This window comes from Nicotiana attenuata, chromosome 6, assembly GCF_001879085.1.
Source record: "Nicotiana attenuata strain UT chromosome 6, NIATTr2, whole genome shotgun sequence".
Classification (NCBI taxonomy): domain Eukaryota; kingdom Viridiplantae; phylum Streptophyta; class Magnoliopsida; order Solanales; family Solanaceae; genus Nicotiana; species Nicotiana attenuata.
The window spans coordinates 38,751,087-38,765,350 of NC_031994.1; the positions used below are offsets into that span (position 1 = coordinate 38,751,087).

Below are 14,264 nucleotides of genomic sequence, written 5' to 3' on the forward strand. Positions count from 1 at the left end.
GTGGACAATATACTTTTGTTATATTAGTATCACGTTAATGGTATTTGATAATATTGTTGTTTTTATTTTGATGATAAATTATCATAGTCATTTCAAAGAGTTACACCCGAACTTTATTGTTGGTGATTGGCATACTAAAAATAATGGTGCCCCCGTAACGCTTAAATCCTGGGTCCGCCTCTGCATGCATCAAACGGGTGCCAATGATACCCATTCATCGAAAAATTACATTGTATAACTCCGCAATTTTTTTTAAAATGTATATGTAATTATGTACAATATAATGATACTCCTTGACTTCTTGGTGAGTTTATTTCTCTATATTTTGACTCCCCTTAATGAAAATTCTGACTCCGCCACTGTTTGACAGATCCACAATTTTAATTTTATGGGTTCAAAATTTCGACGTCAACCACTGAATCCATCGCCTTATTTGGATTATGGGTTCATACCTCAATTTTTTCAGCAATTTTAATAAATTTTATACTGAAAATTTAGGTTTAGGATAAAATACATGGATTCAATTGAACCCATAACTAATATGTTGGATTTGCCCTTGTTGATATGTCATTACAATGGCGTTATTTTGAAATCCAAGCACCTTCACCACCAAGCCCACAGCGACGCTTTCTCTCCTTTCAATGTTTGCTGCCCGATGAACAACTCAATCAGAGCCTTCAGTTTTTTGAAGTTTTGAAACATGATAGGACGATCGAGTAAGTGGACATTTAATGAAATATGAAATAAATAAGGTCATGAAAGATGAAAATCGAATGCATAGCAGTTGAAATTTGGTTTCTAAAACGGAAAATTCGTGTAATTTAGATGATTTATTTTATTCCGAAAATGGACTTCTGAAAAAGTGTCTCAACATTGTTTTCAAATACCAAAGTTCTTTCAGAAAACCGCTAAAATAAAAACTACTGATATCCAAAGGGGACCAAAATGAACCACGGCACTTTTGCACCTTGACCACCAAAGATTCACCTTTTTCATTTTTCTTTCCCCAATACAATAAATTGATCATCTTGTTCAGGAGCACAGGCAGTGGGTAAAGCACATTGCAGATTCTTCTGTTCAATTTCAACACCACCTGAAAACCTTACCCCAGCATGAACAAATCTCTCTTAGAAAGTCTCAGATCACATTGCTCACTGAAAACAAGAAAATGCCAAGCTATCTATTTCACACCAGAAAAAGGACAACACCACCAACTCAGCAACAGCTCATGAATAGTATGTGGAGAGAGCTGACACTGGTGAGTTAATCTTTATACACCTTCAAGCAGCTTCGAAGAACATTCATTCGCCTTGCATTGAACACCCCCCCCCCCCCCTCCCGGGCGGAGGAGTCCATCAACTAGAGGAAATACGCCGAAATTGCAAGTTTATAATCCCAATATAAAGTAGGGCATGATACATTTAGGTGTTATTGTTTAGAAGTTAGCCGGATAAATATACTTCCACTGCTTCTATTACTGATAAGAACAGATCCATTTTTGTTTCAAACATAGAGGACAACATCGTAATGACTGAAGACATAAGTTGGTTAATAAAGATATGAAAAATCTATTTTATTTTATTTTTCTCTTGATGTTCCGTTTTAAGAAAATTATCTGAATGAGCCTCCTAATCCTCATCCCAAGCTTTTCCCCGAGAAATCTCAATGCTAGCAAGTTTATCAAAATTGTTGATACATAATCTCACCCGCCAACTATATGACAGCAAAAATTTCGTGTTCCCTGACTAGCTGACTGTATTCACAAACCTAGGTGAAGGAAACATGCAACTTAACGGTCCTGCAGAAGAAAAATACAAAAAGGTGCATTTTAGTTCACTACAATTGAAATGACAAAGATAAATTAAACTTTAAAGCTAGAAATTGCCTGCTGAGATACTTGCTATCATATGAATATACTGAAAGTATCAGCATGTTAAACGATTACAGGTGCTAACTATGCATTCCGGGTCTGAATTCCAGATTAGAGTAATTTTACTGTAGGTCTTTCGAAAACAGCCTCTGTACCCCTTCGGGGTGGGGGTAAGGTCTGCGTACACACTACCCTCCCCAGACCCCACTAGTGGGATTTTACTGGAATGTTGTTGTTGTTGTAGTAATTTTACTGTAGGGAACATCAGATCTGGAGACAAATTATCAGGCATAGTAAGAATTACGCTAGATTACTTAAAATATCCAGAGAAAAGACTTCAAAACATAATAGGCATTTTGATCTACAGAGAATGGATAAACAACATTATCAATTCTATCACCAAATGCAAATTAATTCTTCCAAGGCAACAAACCTCCTGGGAATTAATCCAAGTGAAGTCATACTAAAATAGATTGTTGAACCTAGACAAATGCATGGGGAGCCATCCGAACAGAAAAGAACCTGAGGAGGGCAATCTATATTAGGTAGAGCCATCCTAACAAACAAAGAACCTAAGGAGGACAATCAACATTGGTTTGAGCTTCGTGCACAAGCAAGCATGAGAATTTGTCTACTACTCCACAGCACTATTGCATACATGTCGTAGTGCATGGTGCGTAACAATGTTCAGAGTCTACTGGGTGATACTAGAGCCTGTAAGAAAGTGGTGCTTGGGTTGAAACTCAGTAAGATCATGGGAAGTAACTCCTCTTGTGCTCATGTATACCATATGGAAAGAGAAGAACATGAGAGTGCTTCAAAGAGTAGAATTTTGCATTGTACAGATAAGCACAGCATTTTTGACTTTGTATACTTTTTTGGAGAACTTTTGACTAGATCCTCTTTGTAGAGAATCGTGTTCTTTTTTAAGTTACTCTACTTTTGCATACATGTGAAGATGAACCTTGGGCTTAACCCAATCCCAGAAGCTAGCTCATGAGGGAAAGATTGCTAAGGCCCTAAAAGACAAAAAATTTAACATTATGTCCTCTTTTGAGACCACTGTTAATGTTTTGTCACTGTTTTAAGTTTTGGGGAGGATTACCCAAAACTATGTAAGGAGACTATTACCCACTACAACATGTTTGTTTCATGAGATCATGTTATGAATCAAAAATGTTTGTTTCTCCAAGCCATTTTAGGGTTCCTCTCTCTAGGTTTCTTCATCTTCTTAGCTTACTTTTCTGCTACACCTGCTCATCAATCTTCTTTGATTCACATCCTTGGGACGAACTGCCTTTCTGTGATAAAGGTCAACATGAAATTCCTAATAAGGAGGCGCAGAAGACCGCTAAAATCTGAAGGCATTGGTTCTGTGTTACACTATGAGCCCCATAACAGCTAACAAACCCTTGCCCCTTTGTGATGATTTTCAACCTCCGAGTAGTTCCCATCACTTCAAGAAATCAATATTTCTCTCAACTAATTTAACCCTAAAATCCTTTTTCACATGTTGGAGGAAAAGTCCTCCAACGGTCACTAATAATAAACCCGTGGCATGGAAAAAAGAAAAAAGATGAAATTTGCATGGTCCATAAGAAGTCGAGTTTCATAAATTGTCAAAAACAAGAATTTTGGGAATTAAACAAGAATACTGTATTGGGTTCAGATGAGATAAATAATTGCAGAGTACCTTGGATGAAGGTGCAACAAGTGCATGGACGTACACTCAGATGCCACTACACTTAGCTGTATAATCTCCAAATAAACAACTTCTGATAAATGTTCTGCACTCCAACGTTAAAATAATATTGCACTTAACAACTCCACGTGAGAGATCTCCCTTGCCATCAAAGCAAATGAAAGAGACCAAACACTTAATCACCATTTTGGGCTGCCGGGTTTCTACCTTTAATCAGCTGCTTCAAACAGGAGAGAGACATTTAAAACCAGCAGGTTTTTAAAAGCAAGACCTACTTGTCGAGGTAAAAGTTTAGAAATAGGAACTAACAAATGGTGCATCTTGTATGGAAAATGCAATGATCCCACTGAGCAGGAAAAAGTATAAAAATCCAATGCCAGAAGGTTAGCAGAAACAACCTTGTAAAAGTACTTCCTCCGCAGCTTGATGGCAGTCCGTACACACCTCTTGACCTGAATCTTTAACATATTGTCATTGAATATCTGACACATGTTCAACATTTAATTATCAGTACAATTACTAAGGCACATGAAACAATTGGTAACCATGTAACTCCAACAAATTCATAATTTTCATGCGATATGCACGTGTGTTATAGCTTATAAGCACTTATAAGCCAGGTAAATATACATACACACACACACACACAGAGGGAGGGGGAGGGGGAGGAAGGTGCCACAAAATAATTCAAGAACATCTTCCACATCAGATAGCAGTAGCACCAAGGTAAAAATGAGGAAGCATCTGAAAAACCAGTCAAAATGAAATATAATCAACCACCATATTCTGAAGAAGATAATAAGTTGAACACTTATCTTCATGAAGTGAGATAAAGTCAGCATGTTAATATAGTAAATTCATAAATTGGTTGCTAGGACAAACATTCTTTAAAATATAAAGAGCATGATAGACACAAAAATAATCTGGCATCCTTAAAATTCTTTTAGCCCTTCAGCAGCAAAAATGGACCTAGATACTAACTTCAGAGTATTATCTTTAAAGTTCCTTTCGACAACACTAGGACCTAAATAACACTAAGCAACGGCTGTAGTGAAGTAATCACTGATCACAAATTTATATAGTATAGGTACATCACATCATGCCCTGCGTACAACAAAATGCAAAATTTAGAAGGAGGTTACTAGCAATAATGCCAAAACCTGATGCTTTAGCATAATACCTTGCTAGCATGCGTTGGAAACACGATGCAGGAAGCAATTAAGGGTATTAATAATTAAACTATAACAATCAAGTAAAATGAAAAACAAGGAAACAGATAAAGAGAAATAAGCAAATGTTGTCATCTGTAGTAGTATATTAGTAGAAAAATAAGCAACATTATGTAGAGTTGACAATCTGATGACTTCACATTACATTTGAATTAGAAACATACACAGAGCAATTAAAAATGAAAAAAGGGCAGAATCACACAATTGTGAGCATCAAAAACGATGATCAGTATACAGAACAGTAGATGTTAAGTTTGATACACCTGCCTTTATCAGATCATCAATTGAGCGGGTTTCTTTGAGGATCTTCTGGTGGTTCATGAATAGAATAGCTGCTACACAAAAAACTGGTAATTCATCAATACTACTCCTTGCTGATGAGACCATATTAAAACTGGGTATGCCATTATTTTTGGACCAGATATTCCTAGTCAATCCACAAAATGGACGAGCTAAGGAGAGCTTCATCCCATTGTTTTCAGAGATGGTAGGCTCTCCACTTCCATGTTTAGATCGCGAGTCATCCTTTGAGTCGTTATTGTTATTCTCAACAATTTCTTCTCCTGATTCTGCCTCAGATTCCTTTGGAATCTGAATGACCAATATTTCAGGGCAGTTCTCCCCTAGATGAAAAGCAATTGATTCATCAAAATCCGCAGCCCACATCATCTGCAAGGTGCAAATGAGATAAGCAGATAAATAACAACTTAAAACACCTAATGAATTTGAAGATAAAGCATACTTGTGACTATATGGAACAAAAATCCATGTTGCTCGGATTCTTCAAATGCTGGTGGATGCGTGTCGGATCCTCCAAATGTGGTGCAATTTTTTGGAGGATCCGACACGGAAACAACATCATTTTTGAAGAGCCCGAGCAACATAGACAAAAACTATCCATATTAAATATCAACAATATTGCATGACAATCGTGTTGAATGGACTCTTAGTCAATTGATATCTCTGAACTTTACTGTCTCTCTTTGATATTTCTTTCTTTCCTTTTCCTCTCTACAAGTGCGCACAATTATATGTTCTTGATGGATGTAAAATGGAGGATGCTACATCCAGGATAAACAAGTGGCAATAAATGGTAGAGAGCTTGAAGGGTGATACACTCATACCCCTGCAATGTTGAAGGAGGCCAAAACTTAGCTGATTAAGTGGCCACTTTCAAATGATGCTATGAAGCTAAATAGAGCTGAAGTTGTGATGTATATAAATAAATAGGCACACCACTATCTTTTTCATATTTCATCTCTTTCTGTATTCTTAGGAAAATAGAAAGAGAGGAGTAGACCAGAAACTAGAACTTGTTGCTAAAGGGTCCAAGTAACAAATCCATCATATTATGAGAAAACTTCTGATGCAGTAGTACTTTTCCTACTAATGAAGGTGCATTCTTATTAGGGCATGACATCTTTTTTGTTGCAACCAACATTCCAGTTCTCGATAAAACTAGAAACACAAACCTCCCACATACAAAGAACTTCATTAAAAGATAATTCTCGGCGGAAGAGCACCAACAGCATCCGGAAGGCGAAATGAAGGCTTTCAGCACCTATGCTTGACAAATGAGAAAACATTTGTCGATCTGTAAATTCGACAATATGCCATAGAGCTTGCAACTGCTTCATGACACCAGTTGGCCCTTCCATCTGAAAGTTCTCACGCTGAAAAGAAAGAAGCACTAAATAAAGTCACAAGCACAAAAAAGAAAGGATTACAATGATAAACTAAAGTCTGAAATAACACACGAAATCAATGTTCATGTACAGACCATTCTCCGTAGAAGCATCTCAAAGCACCAGAAAGCATCAGCATTATCCTCAAACAGAACAACAAAAGGAGACAAGAGATCACTCATTCCTAGAAGAAAAAAATATCATGTAAGAGGACAGAAGAAAATAAAGGAATTTCTTCAGAGCTTTGAAATGATGCAGCAAAAAAAGAACTTTGGCCAGAGGAAAAGGAACAACCTTGGCAATATCCCGTTGCAGGATCAACCCATGCATAAACAGCCAGGATATCTGACATTCTAGCCAAATTTTTTGTATCCTCATAGAATTCAAGATGGCTATCTGTTCTGACTACATCAACAACTAAAAGCAAAAAGGAAACTCTGTTCCAATATCACTAATTTGCAGGTAAAAGAAATAAAAAAGTTTGTACAAAAGAGGTGATCATTAATGCTGAACTCACCTATCTGATGTAATGTCCAGAGCCATTCCGACACTCTTTCATCACTGAAACCACCTCTTGGAGGTGTTTTAGCATTCATATTTGGAGTGTCTGGTGCGTCAGATATTATGAGTCTGTCAAAAATCTCTGTTTCGTGTTCCTGGAATTTTCCAGACCACGACACTGAATCCGGCCCACTAGGATGAACCCTCACAATTTCAGAGTTCAGGGAACGAGATACGCCATATGATGAGGAAACATTTGCTTCTATGACAATATCTGCATTATTATTTATTCTGAAGCTGTGCATCTTGTCCTCTCCAAATTTCAATTTACGCCTTGCCAAAATTGTCTTATCATATGACCTAGGACCTTTCTTATTTTTGCTACTCATTTCAAATAAATCTGTAACAGGTAAAGGAGGAAAATCAAAATAGTTCTCATTTACAAATTCTGATTGACATGCTTCACCCCCAAGTTCGGTGGATCTGCGGTCATATGGACCCAAAGTAGGCACAGAACAAAAAGAGTCCAATGCTGCCTTATCTGTGCTTCCCCTTGCACTTATAAGGTCACAAGAATCACTAGAGCTTTCCCTGTGATGTGCATGTGATGTGTTTATACAATTATTATCAAAATCACTGTAACTGTCTAAATTGTCAGTATTAACATTAGAAGCTTGACTGCCCTTGACATCCGCTTCTCTTCTACAGTCATCTTTGGTACTTGTTCTCATATCCAAGACCTTGGACCCAACAACATAGGCAAGGGAACCAGTTCCTACACTGGAATGCATTGCTTGGCACTGCTTTATGAGGTCTCTGTAACGTTCCCTGAGGAGACACTATTATTGATTTAGTATGGATATACAAAAATAATATCTCAAAGTTTGTTAATTGCAAAAGTTAAGACATCTCTTATAGGGCTTTTTGCTTATGAGGTGGCACACTTTCTATAACAAAGAAAACTACCCCTCCTTTAACACTCAAAAAAAGAAAAAGAAAAAAACTGATCTTTTCCAGACCTAGAAAGTACCTTGCACAGTGGCAATGGAGAATAAAGCTAAGACAATTTGGTGCGTCTGATATAACAAGCAAGAGTCTGAATCTTTCTACAAGGCAGTGAACGACTTAATTCGCATCTCTCGTGAATAAATAACTGCAATGGATGTGCAAATGCTAAAAGTGAGGACAGAAAAATTGAGGGGGGATTTGAGGGGTTTCTACAAGCAAACAGATGAGGCACTAAAATGTTGGGATGAAGCAGATTTATGGGTTATAGGGAGAACTTTCAATACAACAGATTCCCCCTGGAAGATGTCAGTCATTCTCCAAGACGATGAAGGAATTTTTTACTTATCAATTGCCACCAATTTGTTGACCTCCTTCTGTCAATCGACATGTCAATCTAGATCATGACACAATTGGCTTCTTAACTCAACAGGGTACAAGAGAAGATGTTTCTGATGCTCCCAAATGTTATTCAAGTTCCTCTTCTTCAGCTAGCATCAGATACACCAACTTATTGTATTGTTCAAATTCGAAAACATGTGGTTCAAGCCCCAAACTTTCAAGAGCTAGAGTGGAATTCATATCAAATAAGCTGAAGGTATCACAAAATGATTTAAGGCGGTGGAATAGAGAGTGTTAACGGGGGATGAGACGGACCAAAAATCATATGGAAGAAAGTTGTCACAGAAAACCTAAAATTCTCAGATTACATGCAGACTTAGCGGAGAATATAAAAAACGGAAGGAAAACATCCACATAAGCAATGCCAATTTGTTGGGATTGAGGCTTCGCCATAGCAAATACGATTACATTAGTTCAGTGTTTGCTAGGGTAGTCCTTTTTAGTTGGTTTAGAGATGTGTATGTCACTAGAAATTGTAACGAACCTCAAGCTTAGAAAGAATGCAAGTTATGGAACACTAGGATGAAATGGGTGTAAGATGGAGTGATGAAGATAATGAGGAGTCATATAGTTGACCCCAATTAGTTGGGAATTCAAACATAGTTGCTTTCTTCTTGTAAGAGAAGTGTTCAAAATGATGGAAATAAAAGAGAGAGAACTGAACAATCAAGAAAATAAAATTGCTGGAACTAGTGAATGAACTTGGGGAATTAGAGAGCAAAGAGGGGAAAGGGGGTCTAACCGAGGAAGATAAAATGAGAAGGGAGGAGCTAATAGGGGATTTAGCTTATGCTAATCTCAAAGGAGATTAGTTGTTGAAAAAATCAATGGTGTCAAGGTAGGTAGGTGATTGCAACAAAAATTCTTCCATTGATGAGCTAACACAAGAAAGAGGAAAAAATTTCTGAATGCCACATATGGAGGTAAAGTATAAGAAGTGAGAGAGATAATTTAGGGATCTTATACAAAGTTGTAACAAAAAAATTATATGACACAAAGACCAAGGCTAGACAGAGGAGTTAGTAACATGGGGTGGGAGTTGGGAGAGATGAAGCGGTGATTGAAGAGGAAGATTAAAGTAACCAATATTGGTTGAGGGAATGGTTATTATCTCCTTATACGATTTTAATTCTCATCACATGAGCTAACTTTTGGGATTGAACTAGTTCAAGAGTCATCTTCAAAATACGATATTAGAATCAAACTCATCCACATTCTTGTTTACCCAATATTTGGCCCCCATGTTATGTTGTCCGCACACCAGATAACCCGGATTGGATGTGCATGGGTGTTAAAGTGTCACATATTAGTTGAGGGAATGTGTTGATGTCTTCTTATATGATTTTAGCAATTCCCACCTCATAAGATAAAATTCTTATAGGAAGATTAAGAGGCAATCAGCAATAGTGCGGGTATAAAGGCAGATACGGCACCATATCTGGATGACCTCATAATGGTGTTCATTCATCGCTGCTGGTAGGGGGAGTATATGGTTTGATTTGACTTGATCATTTTCTTCCTAAAAAACTACCAAAGCAACTATGTCAGTTTGCTAAATCTATAAACTAAATCAGACCAGCATAAAATTGGATCTTTAGGTAACTTTTTCGGATTTTTCAATTTTTCAATCACGTGAATATTAGGAGTATGTCAACGTGAAATTTCTTAATACACAGTGAAATTAAAATGCTTGTCCTACTTAGTATATAGTTGAACTAAAGAATTTAATATCCATTATAAATAATTACATGCTATTTTCCTTTGGAGACCAAACTATCTAAAAGAAAGAAAAAAAGACATTTTCTTTATCCACCTTATATAGGTCACTAATAATTTCTATATTTCAATGTAGATGGTTCAACCCAAATCATTTGCAACACAAATACTTTTTCTCCTGCACAAAAACGCATGTTATACCCATCTTAAAAGAAAAATCATGATGGACTCAAACCAAATTTAACACAAACAACAAGTTGCTACTTATGATAAATGGTTATTAGGTTACCCACACTTTAATAATTGTTTTAATGGTTGCTTAGTTTGCATGTGTATACCTTTTTTTTGTGTAACACATTTTCAATGGAATATGCAGTAACTGGAAGGCAAATACCTTCTAGCAGTCCTCAGCTTCTTTCGATACTTAGCAGAGCTGCCCAAAGCATAACACCCCAAGAGAAATTCCCAAACTTCTGGCCTTATGGATGGATCCACACCCTACGATGCAAGAAAGATTTTTTCCGTTACAGCATAGATACACTCATAGTTTCGTGTAAAAATTGTCAAATATTAATACTTTTCTTTTGACAAATTAATCTCTTTTAAACAACCACCTTAAAGAGCCCTGGAGCAGAACTTAACAAAAGTGTGTTTGCAGGTGAAACTCAATGTCAATGTATGTTATATATAATCTGTCACCATCTCACTCTACTTCTCTGGGTATTCCAGAAGCTGCCTAATAGGATATTTCAGCTATGTTTTTCAGGAGGATGGTCATATGGGTTATGCTCCTCCTGATTAGTATCAACACAGAGGTTAACTCTCCTTTTCTTCTTTTCTTAATAGGTTTCTCCCTTAATGCTCGTCATTCCCAAGAAAGGGAGATGTTCTGATGGAGCTTTTCATGTCTCAAAATGTTGTGACGGAACATTACAAATACATCTCAGTTGTGTCCAGATCAATTTGTGCGAACCTCGACTAACCCACCATGCAGCATGTTCAACACACACACACACACACACACACACACACACACACACACACATATATATATATATATATATACATGTATATATATATATATATATATATATATATATATATATATATATATATATATATATATATATATATATATTATAAAAGCATGAATACAATGTCGGTTTACAAAAATAACCTTATAATATTAAGCATAATAACTCATAATAAAAGGACATAATCGGAATTCTAGATATTACCTTATAATCCTATTAGATTTAGGACATACCTTTAGGAATCCTATTAGTATAATTACTTTCGGGATGTCTAATTCATATAAAATTGAATAAGTAAATATCTTTAGTCATGTAATCCTATTACTTTTAGGATATACTTCTTAAAAATTCCTATTACTAATTTAATTTGAAAACGTGTTATAATCTCCTATTAGAAATTTAATTTGAGAATGTATTATATTATTCAAATTCATTTAGAAAAAGGAGAGCCTACATATATCTATCTATATTATTATAAAAGCATGAATATAATGTTGGTTTATAAAAATAACCTTTTAATGTTAAGCATAATAACTCATAATAAAATAACATAATCGGAATTCTAGATATTAACTTTTTAATCCTATCAGTTTTAGGACATAATACTACACGCTTGGAATCCTACATAATAACCGTTATGAATCCTATTAGTATAATTACTTTCGGGATAGAGATATGTTTTTAACCATGAAGTCTTATTACTTTTAGGATATACTTCATAAAGAAAAATTATTACTAATTTAATTTGAAAACGTATTATTTTGTTCTATTACTTATTTAAATCGAGAATATATTATATTGTCCAAATTCATTTAGAAAACGGAGAGCGTATATTATTATAAAATTACGAATACAACATTGATAGACCCAAATAACCTTAAAATATTAAACAGAAGAACTCATAGAGAAAGGACATAACTATAATAATTTATTTTTTGGTCTACAATAACTTCTATCTTAATTTTTTAATATTTAAGATTTTAAAATTAACAAAATTTTGTCCATTGGATTCTTATTAAATATGTAGGAAGGTTTAATAAAATCAATTTCATAAGAATCATACGCATTGGTTATACATTAACACTCCATAATATCCAATATAGAGAAAAAATAAAAGCAATGCTAAATGGACTGCATAAAGCGTTAAAATTAAGAAAAAAATCCCCACGATAATATATTTTTATATTATATTTGAACTGCCTTCTTACTCAAATAATATTTTATTATTATTAATTTTTTGTGTAGTATCAAAAATATACCCAATTATTATAGAACAACTAAGAAAATTTTAAAGAATATAAATGTGCCAGAAAGAGAAAGAAATAGGTTAATAAGAGGTAATACCGCTAATGATCATGTAAACATAAAGACCTAAAAGTAGAATGTCAGATTGGTCTTTTTACTCTTTAAAATAGAATTCATGGTGGATAAAATTATAATTACGATTAAATATTCAAAACAAGAGATGAACTAATATTAAGAATCTGAATCAACAGAAAATAAATTATTTTTTATGTTAAGACCAAATAATCAAATCTTTCAATTAATTATTTAGCAAGAGAATTCAGTTCAGTTATTTTTTTAAATTCATCATATGAGTAAAATTATTTTTCAAGTTAAAAAAATCTTACATAAATTTATTTTATAAAAAGAGCGTTAGAGATTAAAAAAACTAGATCACAAAAGAAAAAAGATTAGTATAGTATTTTTTTTTTTTTGGTCAAAATAAACTTTATTTAACCAAGAACAAATATACAGTACCTCTAACTCTTTAGGACTCAAGAGTTAGACTCATTACATCAATACAACCACTTTAACTACTTTTTGGAAAAACACTCTTGACTAATTCAACATACAATAGCAACCAAATACAGACATATACTTCCTATGGAAAACTATTCAGCTGCTCAAAACTCTTCTTCCATTTCGCATTTTGCTATCCTTTAATATGGATTTGAAGGACAATGTCTCTAATCTTTCTCTCTGCTTCCTTCTCCTTCCCTTGAAATCTTCTCATATTCCTTTCTGTCCATACTTGATACGTTACTGCAGCAAACAAGAAGACCAGAATGCTGTTTTGGGCTCGAACACTTCTTGCTCGTTTACTCATCCAGGCAACCTCTTCAAGCCATGTGCCTATCTGGTGATTTTCCCCCATCCAAGCCAGCAGCTTGCTCCAAATATACCTTGTATATTGACATTCAAAGTATATGTGTTTCATATTTTTAGTCTGCCCTCTCTTACATAATACACAGTCTTGGTCTACTTGAATTCCCCATTTTGCAAGGCGATCCACAGTAGTCAGTCTGTGATTTAAGGCTAACCACAAGACAAAGTTGTGCCTAGGAATACCATTTCCCAGCGTCAATGCTTTCCATTCAACTTTAGGGTACTGAGGTCTTGATAGAGTATACATTTTGTGGATACTGAATTTGCCTTTCACACAGAATTTATCCATGTTTGCAACTGTTTCTATCTTCTTGTACCAATCCCTAATATCAAAGATCTTCTTGACTAACCAACTAGCTTGCCTTGGTGTCTGCATCACAGTAAAGTCTTCCTTCTTTATGTACATAGCATGTATCCATTTGATCCATAACGCATCCTTTTTCATGTGTATTGCCCACATCATTTTACATATAGCAGCCTTGTTCCACCATTCAAAGCTAATCACATTTATTCCCCCTGCAGAAGTAGGCATACATATTCTCTCCCATGCAATTAGAGGTCTTTTTGAGGGGCTGTAATTGCCTGTCCATAGAAAGATTCGACATACAGCATTTACTAACTGTATAATCTTCTTTAGAATAATGAATACCTGTCCCCAATATGTTTGCATTTCAAATAGTACACTTTTTATCAGCTGCAATCGACCACTGTATGACAGCAACTTTGAAATCCAGCACTTTATTCTATTTGTGATCCTTTCCACCAGAGGTAAACACTGATGTATTGACAGCTTCCTGGAAGACAGTGGTACCCCCAAGTACTTAAAGGGTAGAGTCTCCATTTTAAACTGAAACTCTGAGCATATCATTTCCTTGAAATCCAGACTCACACCAGCCACATATATAGAACTCTTCTCTAGGTTGGCCTTAAGACCTGTCACCTTAGAGAAAT

At 35.3% G+C, this 14,264-nt stretch overlaps 1 protein-coding gene across 1 annotated transcript in view; it reads right to left on the reverse strand.

Annotated features, from left to right (window-relative positions):
• Positions 1,391–14,264, reverse strand: part of LOC109226858 (small G protein signaling modulator 1-like) — a 28,441-nt gene continuing 15,567 nt past the window's right edge. Inside the window, exons 6-14 of the mRNA XM_019391747.1 lie at positions 10,505–10,608; positions 7,004–7,815; positions 6,781–6,903; positions 6,582–6,670; positions 6,274–6,474; positions 5,069–5,470; positions 3,971–4,054; positions 3,564–3,789; positions 1,391–1,798 (exon numbers count right to left, since the gene is read on the reverse strand). Of these exons, the coding sequence (XP_019247292.1) occupies positions 3,748–3,789; positions 3,971–4,054; positions 5,069–5,470; positions 6,274–6,474; positions 6,582–6,670; positions 6,781–6,903; positions 7,004–7,815; positions 10,505–10,608 (1,857 nt within the window). The 3' untranslated portion in view covers positions 1,391–1,798; positions 3,564–3,747. The remainder of the gene's footprint in view (positions 1,799–3,563; positions 3,790–3,970; positions 4,055–5,068; positions 5,471–6,273; positions 6,475–6,581; positions 6,671–6,780; positions 6,904–7,003; positions 7,816–10,504; positions 10,609–14,264) is intronic.